This window comes from Thamnophis elegans, chromosome 6 (assembly GCF_009769535.1).
Source record: "Thamnophis elegans isolate rThaEle1 chromosome 6, rThaEle1.pri, whole genome shotgun sequence".
Classification (NCBI taxonomy): domain Eukaryota; kingdom Metazoa; phylum Chordata; class Lepidosauria; order Squamata; family Colubridae; genus Thamnophis; species Thamnophis elegans.
In genome coordinates this window covers 11298574-11318087 of record NC_045546.1, presented here as the reverse complement: position 1 = coordinate 11318087, position 19514 = coordinate 11298574, and the positions used below count along the sequence as shown (strand labels likewise).

Sequence of the window (19514 nt, the reverse complement as noted above, 5' to 3'; positions counted from 1 at the left end):
ATATGGGCAATTGGATGACCCATAACACTAGTCAAACTCAAGGTCCGCAGCCCGGATCCGGCCCACAGGGTGCTTAGATCTGGCCCGCAGTCCTGCCCTGGAAACAGGGAAGGACCGGCCCATGATGCCTCTGCCAGAGAAAATGGAGCTCGGAGGGCCACGTGCAGGCCTCCCAGACTCCATTTTCAGCTGTGATAGCCTCCTACAGCCCTCTGCTAGTGAAAACGCAGATTGGGAGCATGACCCGTCAAAACCGCGCTCGACTAAACCGCGCCCGATTAAACCGTGTCGCTGACGTCATCAACAGGGCGACAACAGCCAGCACAAAGAAAGAAGGGCGCTTTAAATAGCGCTTTGAAAGCAAGCCAATTCAATTTAAGGTAAGGGTTAGGTTTAGGGTTAGCTTTAGGGTTAGCTTAGGGTTAGGATTAGGTTTAGATTAAGGGTTAGGTTTAGGGTTAGGTTAAGGGTTAGGTTTAGGATTAGGTTTAGGGGGGTTAGGTTTAGGGGTTAATTTTAGGTTTAGGGTTTACAGCGTGCTTCTGTCTCCGCGCTGTTCTCGCCCTTTTGATGACGTCAGCGATGAGGTTTACTCGGACGCGGTTTAGTCGGACGCGGTTTAGTCGGACGCGGTTTTGTGGTGGAACCGCTTGGGAGGGCCATGTGCAGCCCTCCCAGGCTCCATTTTCACAATCAGGGGGCTGCAGGAAGTTGTCACAGCCTCAATGAGTGACATCGAGCTGGCCATGACCATCCCCGCCACTCACCCGTCCCCCCCCCCAGGTCAAACTCAACCCTGAATGCCTTCAATGAAGTCAAGTTGGGCACCCCTGCACTAGCATATGTAGCTATCTCCAAGACCTTCAAAACATTTTAAAATATAAAACGAATTTTTAAAAGGCCTCAAATTTCATGGGCAGAGAATATTGTAAAACCTGTGATCCTGCACAAAATCTTATGAAACATTGGCCATTTGGGATTTTGTTTGAAAATGTTAGTGCCCCACATGCAACGCAACACCCAGGGACTGAAAGAGTAACCAACCCTAGAATTAAAAGATAGTTTTTGCATTTAACAGAATTTCATAAGAAGTGAAAGACCGTAAGCTACAAGTCAGATAAAGCGCCCTCTGCTGATTTGTTACTTAACTACCGGTACAATCTGTTTTTTCTGACAGTAGGAGAGAGAAGATGCACTAGATCCGTGATAGTGAACCTGTGGCACACATGCCATAGGCAGAGCACTTTTTGTGGGCATGCTAGTTGTCGCCCCCGCCCAGCTCCACCACGCATGCCCCTGTGCCTCCCGCCGGCCAGCTGATCTTCAGGTCTCATGAATGGGGAGCAGGGCACATGCACGGGGAGGGGGGAGACTCGCACTGCATTTTGGGGGCTTGGGCAGTGCCTCTGTGCCCCATTTTGAGTTCCAGGCTGGTGTAGGCAGCCTTCCAGGCCCAAACAAGGGTATGGGGGGGGGGGGGCGCACAAGGTCCCTGTGCCCCATATTGGTCCTGGAAAGCCTCCTGCACAAACCCAGAAGCCGAAAATGGGGGCGGGGGGAAGAGGCACAAGTGCAGGGGGGTGGGGGAGCCTGGGTTGCACGCACATGCGCAGGGTGTCATGCGTGCATGGGGGGTGCATTATGCACATTGCTTTTGGCCCATGACAAAAAGGTTAGCCATCACTGCACTAGAGGCAACCAAATTTTTCCAAAATGCAGTGGATGAGATTGATAATTGCTTCCAAAACTTTGACTGGAAGACCGAAGAAAATGGAATATTCCCTTTTTCAAAATATCCAGAAATTGCAGAGCACTGTGGCTAACTGTGGTCAGTTTTTTAACTGAGCAACTATGGAGCACCTTTTACAAGCAAATGAGAGTTTTACATGTCAACTGACGATGGAAAGACAACTTAGAAAGGAGAGTTTCTCTTTCAGAATTACCCTGACGAGACAGCTGAACGTTGCTTTTTCATTCTACTAAAAAACTTACCCGTTTAATAATGTCTTTTAATGCTTCTTGCTGTTGCTCCATTTTTTGCTTCAGCTGGGCGTGCCTCTGGAGCAGCACGTCCTCCTGTATTTTCTGGCGAAACAGGAGGGCTTCCCGCTCCTCGTCCAATCGTTCCTGCAGTTCTTTCAAGTGCTCCTGCTGAACTTCTATGCTCTCGGAGGAAGCTAGCAGGTGGTCTCTTAACTCTACGATATCAGAACAATTGGGCAAAAAACCCCGTCCTGTTTTCGATGCCGAGGAGGACTCCTGGATGCCCTTGATCTGAGCCGTTACGGGAGGCGGTGAGGAAGAAGTCGAATCCAAAGGAAGACGGCGGCTCTGGTTAGGAACAGTGTTTATCCTATTTTCTCCTGGAGTATCTCGGTGCTTTAAGAAGGTTGGCAAAATAATCTTTCCAGCTGGAGGTTTGTCTGGTGTGAGTGCTTCGGACAAGAGGGTTTCTGAAGGCCCCAGAGCATCACCTGCATCAGGTAAAATGAATCGGGCACTTGGAATACGAGCAACAGGCTGGGTAGAAGTCGAAGTATCCTCAGGTTCTGGCAAGAACGATCTCGGAATCCTGTGAAATCCCAACAAATGTGCCCCAGTTGTTCCCAATATGTCTGCTTTTTCTTTCTCTTGATGTGAAGAGGATCCTGGGGCCAAATGAAAACACGTTTGATTTACCTGTATGTATGTATGTATGTATGCATGCATGCATGCATGCAGTGGTGGAATTCAAATAATTTAACAACCGGTTCTCTGCCCTAATAACCAGCTAGGGTAGGCGGGGCTCATGTGACTGGATGGGCGTGGTGAACTCAACATTACTCACATCAATGGGCCTTGGCTGTTACAATGTAGTAAGGGGTAACCAGAGAGGCAGTTTCTGTAAGCAGGGAAATAAAGATTAGGCTAGAAATAACACCAGAATGTTTCCTTCCTGCCTCCCTTACAGGATTAGCCCTCTAAAGTGGAAAAAAAACAAAAGGAGATTTCTTCCAACAACTGGTTCTCCCAACTACTTAGAAAGTTAGTAACCGGTTCTCCCGAACAGGTGCGAACTGGCTGAATCCCACCATCGTATGTATGTATATATTTATTGAATTTATATTGCCGCCTATTCATCCACGGCGACTCAAGGTGGCTTACCACATTTAAAACAATAAAAACTAACAAAAAGAATCAAATAAATTAATATAGTACAATATAACATAATCACCCTCCACCCTGGAGACAGCACATCACACAAGCCATTTCACGGGCTCCATCCCTCTCTGCGTTCCCCAGGCCCACTGGCAAAACCAGTTCTTCAGCTCCTTCCGGAAAAGTGTCAGAGTGGGAGCCGTTCTAATCTCTGGGGGAATGATGTTTCAGAGAGAGGGAGCCACCATGGAGAAGGCTCTTCTTCTGGGTCTCACCAGGTGTATCTCCCTCGGGGATGGGACCCACAACATTCCCTGCCCTGATGGGTTGGGTAGATGTGACCAGCAAGAGACGGTCCCTCAGATAACCTGGTCCAAAGCCATTTGATTTTCGGAATCAACCCTGGGCTGACCTAGGCTTCCCCAGCAGCACGAAGCTGAGTCCGAGTCCCAATAAACCCCTTTTATTTAATTTACAGTGAATTCCTCTTCAGCAAAGCCTTTCCTCTCCCACAGTCTTTCAAGATAGTTCACAATTACCGACCTTTATCAGGCCTGGATAGTAGCCAGGCCGATACCTTTCAGACGCTGCAATACTTGGCGAGAATGCAGGAATAAACTCATTGTCTCCTGCAAACACCCCTCCCCTTTCGCTGCTCTTTTATTTCCTCTGGGAGGGGGCATTCACCGTCCACCTGTGGCCTTACTCCCAATTCAACCCTTGTTCCTTACTGTTCCCTTTGTCTGGCAACTCTGTGCATGTGCACACTGGGAACAGGCTCCAGTTGTTTGTATGCCTCACTGATGTATGACTCCAAAGGCAGCTGATAACTGTCAGACGGCCCTGGCTCCCTCTCTGCCTCCAACACAGAGCCCTCATCAGAGCCTTCCTCAGACTCCAGGACTGGCCCATGTTCCTCCCCAAGCTCCTCACTCTCCCAATCTGCCGCCAGATCCGCTAGCTGTTGGCAGGCCACAACACAACCCTGGGCTGACCTTGCTCATCCTTGGCGACTTCAAGTCTCTGCTCCTCATTTTTCTGCCGCGGTGGTACCAGTTCTTGAACAGAATCCCCCTCGGGTGGCTTGCAAGCCATTGCTTTAATTCTCTCCGGTTGAGGCAACTCCTGGGCTTGTGACCATGGATCAAGTGGATCCAAATTCAGGTGTGCAAATCTGTCTACAGGATTTAACAGTGCCTTGGAAACTGACTGGAATCTCTGTTGCAGTTTATTCTGATATTCTTCTAATTTTCTTCTGGCTTCGTCAACTGAGTCTTGATGCATTCTGAAACGACAGGCATATTATCTGATCAAAACAGAACAGAGGTCTGAGTGTCAAAGAAAAAAAAAAGGCCAATAAGCAACCCCAGAATTTACATTTTGACACACACACCCAACATCAAAAAACCAAAAACCCACCTGTTTTGCACCAACAGACGTTGCTGACAGTCATGAATCCTCTTTAGATGGTCCTGCTCTTTGGGAAACCAGGATACCTGTTGCTCCAGGGCAATGTCAGTCTAAAGAAAAAATAAATTAAATTAAATTACTTCAAACACTATTTAAAAAAAATAATGCATTGCAATAGGCCTGTGGAGAAATGTAATTTTTCTTCCAAAGCAATTTCTTAAAGCAAAGTGAGGTTGGTTCCGTCCCTGTTAATTTTTTGTAAATTCCCTCAAATCGTGATTATGCCATCAAGTGTGGCAGCCCCAAAGAAATGACAAGTTGCTGAGGTGACTCCAATGCTCCAATATTTGTTGTTCTCTTCTTGTTTTCTAATAATAACTTTAGTATTTTAAATTCTTTTTAAATTCTTGCTTTATAATTTTAATTCTATGCTGCCCAATCATGACTGGTGGGCAGCTATAGAAATATTATAAATGAATGAATGTGTAATAACAGTCACAATATACAATATTCTTGGGGAACGTTCCAGTGAGCAGAAACCTTATTTTCTTACTTACTTTCTCATTCATTCATTCATTCATTCATTCATTCATTCATTCATTCATTCATTCATTCATTCAATTTCTATAGCTGCCCATCTCAGTCAATGACTCTGGGCAGCATACAATTAAAAAAAAAATTACAATTAAAATACTAAAAACAGTAACAAAATAAAAACATCCAAAATAAACACACATAGCAGCCAATATACTTGGCCAGTTAGTGAATACAGGCAGCAAACAGATGCCTTAACCGCTTAACGCATTCAGCACCCCGGGCTCAGAAACATAATAAAGCTTCCTTGATTGTTACATTATTCAATCCTATTTTACATTGCAAGTTTCCATCTCTCTTTATTAAATCCTAACTATAGCACATCCCAAAGAACGGTTTAAAAAGACAGGTCTAATAAAATCCACTGGAAATGCACTTATTAGGTTATTCTTCCCCATCTATTGACAATATCACAAATTCTGGAACATAATTCATCATGGGATGAAACAAATTTTAAATACTGACATTATTACGTTTTTTAAATTTAAAATATTCTTCATACGAGGCTCTAAAAAGCATGTTAATAATATACCAAGTACATATGCCACCCAATACCTGGTACGTGCCATGAAACACATCTGCAAATGCACTAGCATCCCTGGCGGTGTTGTCAACTCAACCACTAGAACCTGTTCAGCACCAAGTGCCGAAGCGCTCGTCGAGGCTGCGACCTGGAAGAGGAGCTGCCCAGCGGGCAGGCGCGTGCCAGAAAATGAATTTACGGTTTCCAGTGTGCACATGCGTGCTGGCCAGCAAGTTTTCTGAGTACTGGCACGCATGCGTGCACAATGATTAGCTGGCTGGAGAGCATGCTCATGCTGGAAAATGGAAGGCCAGCTGATGTGCGCATGCGTGCCAGAAACCCGGAAGAGGAACGGGTGATGCCGCGCATGCCAGGCAACATGGCACCACTTGCCACTTCGGGCAAGCATGCCACAGGTTTGCCATCACGGCCCTAGACTTACAAAGCATCTTGTCAAATCTGGCCCCTGGTTGATAAAATTACCATGAACATGGAGAATAGTCTCTACGACCCCATTCTCTGCTTGTCTTACTTGTACCTTGCATTCTTCTTCCTGTTCCTGATGCACAACAGAATCAAAAACGTTTTGTTCTGTTCGACGTTCTTGTTCTTTCTTTTCTTGCTCTGTCTTAGCTTCCTGCTCCTGGTGTTGCACTTTGGCCTTCAGAAAATCAATTTCTAGTTGTATTTTTTCCAGTGTTGTTTGCGGCGGCAGCTGCTGCTGCTCCGTCTAGTCAAGCAAACAGCAGCCTTATGTTAATGGCAGGAGGACTCAAGGTTTTCTCCAAATAATACATGGCAAAAATGTTAAATATATTGCTAGGAGAGCACTGATGCTTTTTTTAAAAACCATAATTATTAATCCAGATTCCCAGCTTGTTTTAACAAGAGACTACAGAAGAGTCATATATAAACAGGAGATTCTTACAGATAATCCTTGATTTACAATCATTGGTTTAACGATCACAATTTGGATGCTTGGCAAAGAAGCTCCCATTTATAACAGTTGCAGTGTCCAGAGGCTATGTGATCATGATTTACAATCTTCCCAGAAGTAAAATCAATGGGGGAAGCCTGATTCATTTACTGGCTGCAGTGATTCCCTTAAAAGACCATGGGAAAAATCATCAAATCCAGTGTGATCATATGATGCCAAGGGGAGGGGAATGAATTATACAATATATTATTCGCTTTCGCGCCTAAATAATCAGACTTCGAACTGGTGGTAATGTTGCCGGCAAGACCAAGCCTTTCACGTGCTTCCGTTGCGGGAAGGAAGGCCATCGCGCCATGAATTGCCGCGTTAAATTGCGGCAAGGGGAGAGCAGGCAAGGCCCCGGGGAAGAAGAGAGAGGCTGCGTGCGCTGCTGAGAATGTTCCCCAGCATTTCCAGCCGGAGGAGGAGGAAGGGGACATTACCACCAGTTCGAAGTCTGATTATTTAGGCGCGAAAGCAAATAATATATTGTATAATTCATTCCCCTCCCCTTGGCATCCCATGTACAGTCCAATCATAATAATTAATAATTCTCCCAAGTGTCAGGTGTGAGATAACTTCGAAAGGCATCACCAGGATAGAATGCCGGTGCCGTTGGCCTTGGCGGGAACCCTCCTCCGCATGCGCAGTAAGGTGGACAGTTCAAACTCAGAATCTTCCTCCAGCACAACAGTTAGTCCCCTCCCAAATACCATGCCCGCCCTCCCCGTTTCAATGGCAGCCGAAGCAGCAGCAAAGCAGAGGCTGACATCAGTCATATCAAGGGCACCTGTGGTGGCCTGAGCACTCTGCCAGCAAAAACAGGTTCCCGAGCTCCGTTTTCTGCTGCCACCGCCTCCTGCAAGCCTCTACCAGAGGAAATGGAGCTGGGGAAGGCTGCATGAAGCACCACGGGCAAGTTCTTCGTTGTTTCCAGAGCGGCCCTGTGGGGTTGGACTAGAAGACCTCCGAGGTCTCTTCCAACTCTATTATTCTATGTTCCGTACAATAGTATCGATATATCTCCAGGTAAAACATATCATTATGAAAAAAACTATGTCTTCTGCAGCCCCCCCCCAAAAGGAATTGACGGAACTTGAAAATAATAGCGCGAAACATAATTCCTAACTAAAGTAACCACTTAAAAGTATTTCAAATATGAAATAAAAACAATCTTACAAAAACTCTTAATGCATTGATATTGCTAAAAATTGTTGTACCTGTGTGAATCTTTCTAACTCCTTTCTAATTTTAGTGGTTTCCTCTTGTGCTTGTTTTATAAGTTTATTTTCAGCCACAATGGTATGGTCCAGTATTTCTGGAAGCTCTAAAATATATAAACAAATATTAGATTACAGACAGTCTGAATAATTTAAGCAAAACATACATTATTAAACATTTAAAATGGTAGAATACTAAGATATGAAAGAATTTACAGAGAATATGGTAAACAGCATATAAACACATGTACATTCTTTATATATAAAATAAGTTCACCATATTGAGGTTTAATAATTTATACTTCCAATTTTTCCTTATAAAATCCAACTGCAACGCATCAACATTCTATACTTTTTTTTTTTTTTTACTTCTTCAAAAGTCTTTGTGAATCTAAAGTTGCAGCAACCCAATTCCTTCCCACTGCAGCAGGAACAAAATGGAGATGGCATCGGCTGGTGGATTTCTTGGGGTTTTTTTCTCTTTAAAAAGCCATTATCGTTGTATGTCTCATGGCTCCATATTCTTTCCCCCTCCTGATCTCTAAAGTCAACAATCGACAGTTCGAAAGTGGAATCAGATTGAACGCGCCATGGACTGGTTGAGATCTTACAATACATAAAATTTTAGACTTTCTATCTCTCACCAGGCTTAAATCAAGCAAACCAATTCAGAATAGCGTACCACTATCTTACAATCTAGGTCAGGGGTGTCAAACTCACGGCCCGTGGGCCGAATGCATCACGCACTGGCCATGCCCAACCCCCGGTTTAGCAAAGGGGAAAAAGTTGTGATATGTCACGTGACGGTGTGTCGTTGCGAGTTTAACACACACGCACGAATCTAGATGAAGAAAGGCGTGTTAAGATGGCGACTTTTTAATAACCACAACCAAAGGCATCACACAAATCCAACAAACCCAGCTCCGGGAATACAGTTGCCCTGAAAAATATGGAGCCACCTGACTAGTATCAGGCCAGGCCAGGCCAGAATTAAGCCAAAGCTCTTTAAGCAGGGAATGGCTGAGAGATCACAAGACAACTGTGGTGCATCAGAACAAAGTATATAGCTTGAACATATAGTTCAATGTCATCATCATTTAACAACCCAATAATACCTTGCAGGGTGGAGTCTGGGCAACTGAATAAAGCTGAGTGTTTACTGGCCAGATGCCCTTCCTGTTGCCAATGCAATATTCAGCAGATATGATTTCAACGTGCCCAGAGAGAGAAATATCTGCCTCTACCAAGGATTGAACTCAGTCTCCTAGGCCACTGCACCACTCAGAACATATAGTTCAATTTCCCCTCAGGAAATTTCAAGGCACTGGAACTATTCTCACCACAGCCACACCAGAAGCAGTTAGACGGTTAGCTTCCTTGGGTATTGAATTAGAACATCTATCCCACTTCAGTTCTATGGCTCCATATTTGCTGATGCTTTATTTTGCCATACACTAAATACCATATTTTACGGAGTATAAGATGCTCCGGAGTATAAGATGCACCTTAGTTTGGGGGGAAGGAAAATAAGAAAAAAATTCTGCCTCTGCCTATCAGCATCCATGGTATTCATCTGGCTAGCATCCTGTCAGTGTGTGAGAGAGTTGAGGGCTATTTGGAAACAAACAGTATTTGCTGTGTGAGCAAAAGGAAGGAGACAGCAAGTTGCCTGGGCCTGGCTTCTTCTGTACTGTGCTGATATCTGAAACTAAAATTGAAAGTGAAACGTCTCTCCTCTGCTGAACTATCACGTTGGAAAACCTGCTTTTGGTATTGTATATTTTCTTAATGTGTTATATTATATATAAAGAGAAGTTATTGACTCCTGCTGAATCAGTTACTTGTGTGTGCTTTCTGAATGTGATTGCTGCTGCAAACTCTGACATGGCCTTGCAGCAAATAGCGAACAGGCAGGTCAGCTTCAGCACATTCAGCCTGAGCAGCTGATTGGCGAGTGGATCGGCCTCCCAGAATACCGCCAATCAGCCGTTCCAGACTGCAGACCATCGCTGCCTCCATGCCTAGCGTTTTTGGCTACATTCGGTGTATAAGATGCACCCAAATTTTCACCCTCTTTTAGGGGGGGGAGTGCATCGTATACTGCGAAAAATACGGTAAATAAATCATTATGGTCAGTTTCTCAAGTTTGATGTACAGACAAATTAGGGACAAAAAATCTGTACCTTCAGAAGATTCAGCAGTAGGATCCTGCTTGAATTCAGGTTCAGGCACAGATGCTAATCCATCCGCTTTTTCTCCTCCATTAGAAATGGTCCCTGACTCAATTGTCCCAATGTCACTTTGAATCTCCGACTCACATCTTGACGTCCAATTGTCTTTTTGATTCCGTATCTTGTTTAGCAACTTTTTTAGAGCTAGTTTGGCCGGAGGCTGGAATGTCTTCTCCACTTCACTACCTAAAAACAAGAAAAAAGAAAAAAAGAAAGAAAATGAACTGCAATAATAATTTGAAAGCACCAATGAGAAGAAGCAGCAGCTTTCTAGCAGTAGTTATTGCATAAATGAATATTATATCAAGTTGCTTCCATGATACTATGCTTTTAAAAAGTGTCCTATTTCCAGAAAACTGCCTTAACAGTTGCATTGTAAGCAGGGAATAATTACTAAGGATTTTATCCTGCAGTCCTTAAAATACTGCAACCCACAAAAACTACTCACAAAGAGATGAATGCAAACCACAGCCACAGAACAGGCATTTTAAGTAAAACTTGGAGAATCTATCAGTTCAGAGGGATCTACCCTAAATACACAGCTTAGGTTCATGGCATATTGGCAGAATGCACACTATCAAGATTTGACAACAATCCGTTTCTGAGCAGGATAAAACAGAAGGTCAACTGAGCAGAAAGCATCGAGGCCAGCAAGACCTATGCAGTCAGAGATAGTTTCCTGCAACATGGGAGCAGAATCACCTTGGCGTTCATCTGTTGTGGCCCGCCAGCAGCCAGCAGAACTGGCAGCAGATTCGGACAGTGAGGAGGCTGGGGAGGAACATGGGCCAGTCTTGGAGTCTGGGGAAGGTTCTGATGGGGGCTCTGTGTCAGAGGCAGAAAGGGAGCCAGAGCCGTATGCCAGCTATCAGCTGCCATTAGTCAGACATCAGTGAGGCAGATGACCAGCTGGAGCCAGTGTGCGCATGCGCAGAGTTACCAGATGAAGGGAACAGCTAAAGAACAGGGGTCGACTTGGGAGTAAGGCCACAGGTGGACAGTGATTTTCCCGCTTAACAGAGGAAGCCCCCTTGTAGAGTCCTGGAAAGCCATTATCATGGCAACTCGACTGCGCTGTACAGTAGAAACATTTTAAGGCACAACAGGCTGTATTTTTACAGAACACACACCCTGAGGGGTGTCTTACCCCTCACGGTATTTTTTTTTCCAGAGAGTAAGTCATCTGTGTACCAAGTTTGGTTGAAATTACTCGAGGTGTTCTAGAGTTATGCTGGAATATACACACACCAACAGCAAGTTTCTGGAAAAAGTATGAAGGATATTCATACACTGTAAATTTCTCCAGCTGCTGTTTTATACTGTTTTAGAAAAGTCTCACTGACAAACGGAGCTGTTGCATGCTGCTGTTTTAGTGAACAAAGACTTGGAGACTTTAGAATTCTTCATACCGCTTGGCTCATTGTTTTCTATCTCATTTGCCAACTTTGGAGTCAATTCACACACAGGTTCTGGTTCCTGGGAAAGTTCTAGTTCATCATCCTGAGATGCCTCAGAGAGAGCTGGCAAAGGCTGTGGATCGAGGTGCAAAATAAGATCTCCCTTCATTCCTGCATAAAGAAAAAGCAAAATGAAAGCAACAATGCATTTCCCCCCCCCCAAAAAAAATTATAATGCTCTAGTTCAAGGGTCAGCAACCTATGGCTCTGGAGCCGCATATGGCTCTTTCATCCCTCTGCTGTGGCTCAAAATATGCGTCCCAACCACCAAAGTGTGATACCTGCTGGCACGTGGTTTATTGAGCTTTTCAATCCCCGGTAGGCCAATCATGGTTAAATCCAAGAGAAGAAAAGTTTCAGAAGAAAGCAGAATACCATTTCACACTGGGGAAGTCCAGTCCCTGCTTCCCATAAATTATCTGTGTACTCCAGAATGAGCATTACATTTCTTCACTGCAGGGTTTATTTATGTCCTTCTCAGTATTTTTACATAACCGTATCACATAATCGCCATTGTTGCTCTCTGCCTTCTCTGGGGAGGTTTTTTTTAGTCATTCCCTACCCACCCCCTTGCAAAGAGGGGAAATTGGAGAAAAAGGGATTAGAAGAGAGTATGCAATGTGATTATGCTGGTAGCCCAGGGCTAGGAGCCAGAGTTTGGTACACAGCTTACCATACTCTTTTACAATCCCTTCCTCTCTAATCTCTTCACTCTGCAAGGGTAGGAGAAGGGTCTGAGGAACCCTGCTCAGTTTAATACTCCAGGGAATCTTGTGTCCATGGCACTTTCTCAGATTATTTGGCTGCTGCTCTTGATTAATGAATTGCCATGGACAATTCCCAAATAAATGAGTTTCTCCAGGAATAAGAAGGAACGAAGAAGCACCTGGTTTTCCTCAACTCATTCTTTGCTTCTAATGTTTAAGCTTTGGAAAAGAACTCCGTTTGGGAATCTCATCTGTTTGCTTTTAAGTAGGTGGGTGCTTCACATTTTTAACAGGAATGTATTTAGGGCATAGTTTGACAGTGTTAGTCACATGCTGATTCTTAACAGCAGATAATTAAAATTACCATATGGCTGAAGCTCTCGTTATAAATTGCCTCCCCACGAGATAATTTTATCTTGGCACAGTTAGCCGCGATCAGAAAAAAAGGTAGTGGGTGTTGTTGTTTTTTACTCTATAACCTTATATAGACTATACAATCTATATTTTAATCTGAATTCGGGTTACAAATCTATGGTTCTGAATTATGCTTACTCATATTTCCAGTGTACATGTCTTCGAAGGCACACTCCAGCTCCCTCTGCCATTCTTCTTTGATTTCCACACGTCTATAGCTGGGTTCAAACAGCTGCGGGGGCATCTGGGCGACAAACCGCCTTCTGTGGGCCAAGTCAACATTCTGCATCTGTTCAAGCTCTTTCATTAACTTTTCCTTGTCCTTTTAAAGCAGAGATATTTTGTGAAAAAGTCATCCCTACAAACATTCCGTTTATTGACATCACGTCACTGTCAGCTTTGATGCAAGTTGTTTTGCAAAGAAAAGTCGCAGGAAGTAATCAATGAACAGAAGAGGGCATGTTTATTAATGGGAATGCACCGTCAGCTGTATAAATCATAGGGTACGTTTTAATGCATGTATAGATGTTGGCGTAATGTATGCAGAAATGTAAGTTACCTCTGAAGCAAACGATTTTGCAGAACTTACTGCTTCAAATACCAACGTGTGACAGACCCTATTTCAAGATGATTTATGGCCCAAAAGCAGACTTTTTATTAGTCATGCATCATTATGAAATGATAGCTTCAGTTCTGATGATTTTCTTGTATGTTGAATACATATATTGTTAATTGCTACTCAAAATGAAACATTAATGTTTTCCTTTTTCTGCAACATTAGGTACATTAAAATTACATTAGGCATTCTGGGAAGGGAAACCCATATACACTCTCCCTTATCAGCTCAATTTTCTAGTGTTTCTCCTGAATTAGTAACATATCACAAATAAATTAACCCCTAATGGAGAAAATGAGGAAACGTATAAACTTCCATTTGAACCAATTTATGAAACAGAAAGCAGAGCTTTTATATACCCCAGAAAAGTATTTCTATTTAAATTTACATGTAAGTCAGGCAGCTACCAAATTTAGATACAAATTGGAAGTCATTCACACGCTTATTTGCCCTACTACAGTTTTTGTTATATAACAGAGAGTACTGTAATTAGCTGGTGCAAACTAGTAGGGGGTGCTAGGAGAAGCAGAGACATAATTTGGGTGCTAGGAATCTAGGTGTTGGGGTTTAGCAGAACAGATTAGCGGTTACGTACTAGGAAAACAGGATAGGATAGGACAGAACAGGATTAGGCTAGGAAATGGAATAGAATAGAACAGAAAATACAACAGAACAGAATTCTTTATTGGCCAAGAGTGACTGGATACACAAGAATTTGTTTCTGGTGCATAAGCTCTGAGTGTACATACAAGCAACAAGTAATAAATCACGATCGTAATCATAAATACAATCATCATAAATCGTAAGATACACTACTCAGTCGTAAGGTAAGATCCCAAAGTAAGATAAACGGTTTATTATTATTATTATTACAGCTAGTCCTTGACTAGGCCAACTTACGATGTCAGTGGCAGCTGTTTTTAGCCGCTGGCAAATCCTGCCTGGTTGCAGCATTCCGCAGTTGGATGATCGCTGGCAACCTCCGACTAGCTTCCCCTTGACTTTGCCTGCAGGAAGCCGGCATTAAAGTTCATAAATTGTGATCGTGGGATTGCAGGACACTGGGACCACTGTAATAGCGAACTGATCACACGGTACCGTGTTTCCCCCAAAATAAGACAGGTTCTTATTTTCTTTTGACCCCCGAAATAAGCGCTTGGCCTTATTTCCAGGGAGGTCTTATTATTTTTGAGGTGCAGGAGGCTCCTTAACCTCGGCTCGCAGATCAGCTGATCTAGAGAGGGCCGGATGTTCTGTCTCTGTTTCCGGCACACTCTCACCAGCCCTAGCATCACCGGGCCTGCCGCTCTTTTTTGCAGCCACCCCTAAGAGAAGGGGCGCGGTAGCTAGGGTTTGCAGTAGCAGCCTCCGTGAGGCCATTCCACATGGATGGCAGGTCCATGTGGGGCACATGGCGCATGTCTTCCCTCTTTCCCCTCCCAGGAAATGGCAGGGACAAGCTGCACATGCCCTTAAATATTGTAGGGGAGGGCTTATTTTAGCGCATGCGCTCAAAAGCCCGATTGGACTTATTATCCGGAGAGGTCTTATTTTCGGGGAAGTAAGTCTCCTTGTTCAACGCCACTGTCACTTCAAAGAGCTGTGTGTGAGAACTACCTTCGTTTGATTTACACCCGGCTCAATGTTTTGGCTGGGGGAGTGGGACACTGAAAGTGAAACCCACAGGAGCTCCCTGTGTGTGAAACAACGTGACAAGGGGATCAAGGACAAAAAGGAGAGGAGGAAATGAAAGGAGGGAGGAGGCAGCAAAGCAGCAGGCGCAGAAGGAATTCAGCATGGAAGGTGGCCCATGGGACTTTTGCAAGGAAACTAACGTTACTGAAATGTGTGAGTATGTTTGTGCTTTTCCAAAAAAAATTGTAAATTTAAAAAAAAAAGCCTTTGTGGCTATTTTGATGAGAGAGCTAGAAAGCCTGATTTCCCCCCCTCAGGACCAAGATTCATTCTCACTGAGTTCAATAGCTTCTGATCAGAAAAGGTTTCTTCCATTTATACACTTGTATAAATATTTCTTCTCGTCCCTAGTTACTACTTTGCTATATAAAAGAGGGCTGTGAAAATTATCTACAGATCCGTCACATCCTGGACATAAATTGTTTCAACTTCTATCCTCAAAACTACACTATAGAGCAGTGGTCTCTAACCTTGGTAACTTTAAGACCTGTGGACTTCCAGAAGTCCACAGCTCTTAAAGTTGCCAAGGTTGGAGACCACTGCTATAGAGCACTGCACAACAAGACAACTAGACACAAAGAGTTTTTTCCCGAATGCCATCACTCTGCGAAACAACTAATTCCCACAACACTGTCAATAATTTACTAAGAATGTATTACTCTTATTTTTCTCTTCCTTCCTAGTATCTCTCTCTCCACACTTATGACTATAACCATGTTGCTTGTATCTTTCATATTATATTGTTTTTATTTGTTTCCTATTACGATTTGATAGCTTATTAATAATCTTGACTATCACTAAATGTTGTATGTTTTTATTCTTGATGAATGTATTCAATTCTCTTGTGTACACTGAAAGCATCTGCACCAAAGACAAATTCCTTGTGTGTCCAATCACACTTGGCCAATAAAGAATTCTGTTCTATTCTGTATTCTCTATTCTATTCTATTCCATTCCACTCTATATAGCCAAGGGAATTGTTCAGAATTGATAGTGAATGGCAGTAAGAAGTAAATCTCATTGCTTTTCTTTATATGACAAAACCACTTTTATACTAGCCAGTCACTTCTGTAAATAGTCCACATTCATTTGGCACCCATTCAATCTTGATTATATATCTTCTTTCCTTACTGCACACATATCTTAACTAAAGCCATTTCCAGCACATCTAACATATTTTACATCTCTCTTGGCATGTCCCAGCCTCATATCCATAAAACACCACACTCTTATAACACAACATTTCTACTTCTTTTGACAAACATTTCTTCTTGTAATAGATCACTTTTTCCATATCAGAATCTGGTGGAGGAAACTGATGAAGAAGTATGTGAACAAGGTATAAGATAAATGTATTCAGTTGCCGTAGCTTTTCTCCAGGCGACATATAGGTTTTATTTGCAGTTCCTTACTGCATTTTCAAGACCAAGAAATATTTTTTAATATATTAAAAATCTTGTTCTTCATTTTGTTCTTCAATACATTAATTTATAGATCCGTATTCCTGACTTTATTACATAATTTAACTAATTTTCACAGCAAATTATTTTGGTTCCCAATCAACCGCACCATCATTTGCATACAAAAATGCATGTAATTGATATTCTCAGCCTCCACATATCTTTTGCATATTTATCTCTCAATAAAGAACCACTGAGCATATCTTTTTCGTAATATCAGTATAATACTGAACCCTTCGCTAAGTATTTCATACTAAGTTTTGGTTACTGTCATTACGTAAAAATTGCCAGAAAGTAAGTCATGTGGAAACTTTATTTAAGATTGAAAAAGATTGAAAAAAGTGACATGAGCCACGGTGGTGCAGAGGTTAGAGTGCAGTACTGCAGGCTACCTCTGCTGCCTGCCGGCTACCTGCAGTTTCACAGTTGGAATCCCACCAGGCTCAAGGTTGACTCAGCCTTCCATCCTTCCAAGGCGGGTAAAATGAGGACCCAGATTGTTGAGGGCAATACGCCGATTGTAAACCGTTTAAGAGGGCTGGAAAGCAGTCTAAGTGCTATTTCTATTTAAGATTCAGTTTTCACTGCTTGCAAACGATTCAACATAGAGTGGCAGCTGCCATCTCAATGCTTGCTTGTGCTTCACTACTGTTCGGTAACAGACTTCCATGAACTGGGGAGAAGGGGAAAGGCGAGAGGGAAAACAAAAGTAAGTGCTGTATCTCTTTGGGATGCTGCTTCAAGGTCACCCAGCAATACCAGCTGCATACCATTCTGTGCTTGAACTGAGGAAAACATCCTGCCTGAACCTGACTGGTTACATGGGGATGGGTGATGGGAGGTAGCAAAGGGAGGGGCAAGTTGAACTTAGAGATTCTGTGAACCCGTACACGTGCTTGCTCTTTTCCAGATACATTCCCCCTGCTAGAGGGGAGCCGCCTGTCAACATCTGAGACGGCGGCCTCGCAGATACGCCCCTGTGCCATTTCAGAGTTGCCAGAGCAAGGAGGGGGAAGGGGAGGGGTTGCATAAGGTGTGGGGTGTTGTGACAGGCACATGGAGGGGGGTGCAGCAGAACCAGGGGAGGTGGGGGCGAAGGGCAAAGCAGCAGTGGCCGAAGAGTCTTTGCTGGAGCCAGCCTGGAGCAAGCCATGGGGATGGGGCTTGCCAAGCCCTCATAATCAGCTGGCAGGCAGAAGCCGGTAATGCTGGCTAGATTCTCAATTCATCGTGTGAGATCAGTAAAGAGACCAGTAAAGGGGAATTGCTTTCCCTATCGTGTGGCCTCGTTTCTAACTGGCTAGGCTCAGAACAGTGACATTCTGATTATGCATTATTGCAATACATTTGACTTCTAATAAAACTATACCTTTCTCAACACATGGAGCCAAGGATCATTTCTATTTAGAGGTTTAAGTGGTGGCAGGCCTGACAATGCAGTAGTTAATCGCCAACTAATGGATACTGTTTGTGTTTCGTCACTTTTACTTACTCTTGCCAGTCGAACCATCTTCAAGGCGTGCTTTCCTCTCAAATAAGCCTTTTCCTGCTGCTCTCGCCTTTCTCTTTCCTTGTCATTTTGCAGCACTTCCGTTTGTTTGGCTTCCTCTTTAGCTAGTAACCGAGCATCTGGCTGACAACCAACCAACAACTAGTTAGTAACCAAGCTCTGTGGTGCCTCAAAGTATATCTCAATTAAAAATTCTATGGCTAAAACGTATCAAACCAAAACAAACTTGGGCCCAACCGCAATACCCAAGAGAGGTACCACTGTGAATCCATCCGCTTTAAACCAATAGAGTAGGGGTGTCAAACTCAAGGCCCGGAGGCAGGATCCGGGTGCTTAGATTTGGCCCGCGGAGCTGTCCTGGAAACAGCAATGGACTGGCCCCCGCAGTGCCTCTGCAAGTGAAAACGGAGCTCGGGAGGGCTGTGTTTGCGCTGGAGGAGGCTGTTGCAGCCAAAAACGGAAGCCCCCCCAAAACGAGTGACTTTGAGCTAGCTACGCCTCTGGCACACGCCCTCCCCTGGTCAAACACAACCTTGATGCAGCCCTCAATGAAATAAAGTTTGACCCCCCTGCAATAGAGTGTCAAAACTCTAAGATTGGGGAGGAGGGGAATAATTACTCCCCCCCTCCCCATATCTAGCATATGAACCAATAATATGATTCCAAAGAGTAGTTATTATTTGCTCTACAGGAGAAATGCATTTCCTGGAAATCACATGGTAATACATTCTCCCAACTTATTAAAACCGCAAAAGGCTCCCCATTCAGTTTTGAGCCATGCACAGTATCTATACTGCTCTGCCTCTAGATCAGGGGTTCCTAAACTTTTGTTTTTTGGCCATTGCATCACCCATTAGTGTAATCTATAAAGGTAAAAGTTCCCCTCACACATCTGTGCTAGTCGTTCCTGAGTCTAGGAGGCGGTGCTCATCTCCTTTTCAAAACCGAAGAGCCAGTGCTGTCCAAAGACGTCTCTGTGGTCATTTGGCTGGCATAACTAAATGCCAAAGGGGCACAGAATGCTGTTATCTTTCCAACAACCTGAAAACCATCTGGCTAGCGGGAGGCAGAGCCTCCCAATACTGGCAGCACGATGGTGTTGGCATAAGATCATTTTCTTTTGTGAGCTTCTGTTTTGTCGGTTGCAGGGAAACAGAAGCTTATGAAAGAAATGCCACGGAGCTCTGACCTGGGGCGAAGGCGCACGTGCCAGCAGAGAGGGCTCTGGGTGCCACCTCTGGCACGCGTGCCATAGATTCACCCTCAAGGAGCTAGTCATTTCAAGAATCATTTTTGGTGCCTTAGCAGAAAACGCTTGCATTTCAACCGGTAAGTAGGAGGTGTTTATAATTTTAGGAATTGCTCATTTACAACAATTACCATATTTTGCACTCCATAAGCCGCACTTTTCTTCCTCTCAAAAGTGGGTGGAAATATTTGGGTGTCTTATGGGCGACAGGCGGCAGCAGTGAACGCCTGAAACAGCTGATCAACAGTACTGCGGGAGGCTGATCCAACTGCTGATCAGCTGCTCGGAAGCGAAGGCTGCAGCGTTTCCTGGCT

At 43.9% G+C, this 19514-nt stretch overlaps 1 protein-coding gene across 1 annotated transcript in view; it reads right to left on the bottom strand.

The window, feature by feature from the left end:
• The window catches only part of CEP295 (centrosomal protein 295), a 56826-nt gene that overhangs the window by 23845 nt on the left and 13467 nt on the right, over window positions 1-19514 (bottom strand). Inside the window, exons 7-15 of the mRNA XM_032219913.1 lie at window positions 17934-18074; window positions 12809-12992; window positions 11502-11660; window positions 10045-10278; window positions 7862-7968; window positions 6204-6395; window positions 4558-4658; window positions 4134-4423; window positions 1993-2648 (exon numbers count right to left, since the gene is read on the bottom strand). Coding sequence (XP_032075804.1) covers window positions 1993-2648; window positions 4134-4423; window positions 4558-4658; window positions 6204-6395; window positions 7862-7968; window positions 10045-10278; window positions 11502-11660; window positions 12809-12992; window positions 17934-18074 — 2064 coding nt within the window. The remainder of the gene's footprint in view (window positions 1-1992; window positions 2649-4133; window positions 4424-4557; window positions 4659-6203; window positions 6396-7861; window positions 7969-10044; window positions 10279-11501; window positions 11661-12808; window positions 12993-17933; window positions 18075-19514) is intronic.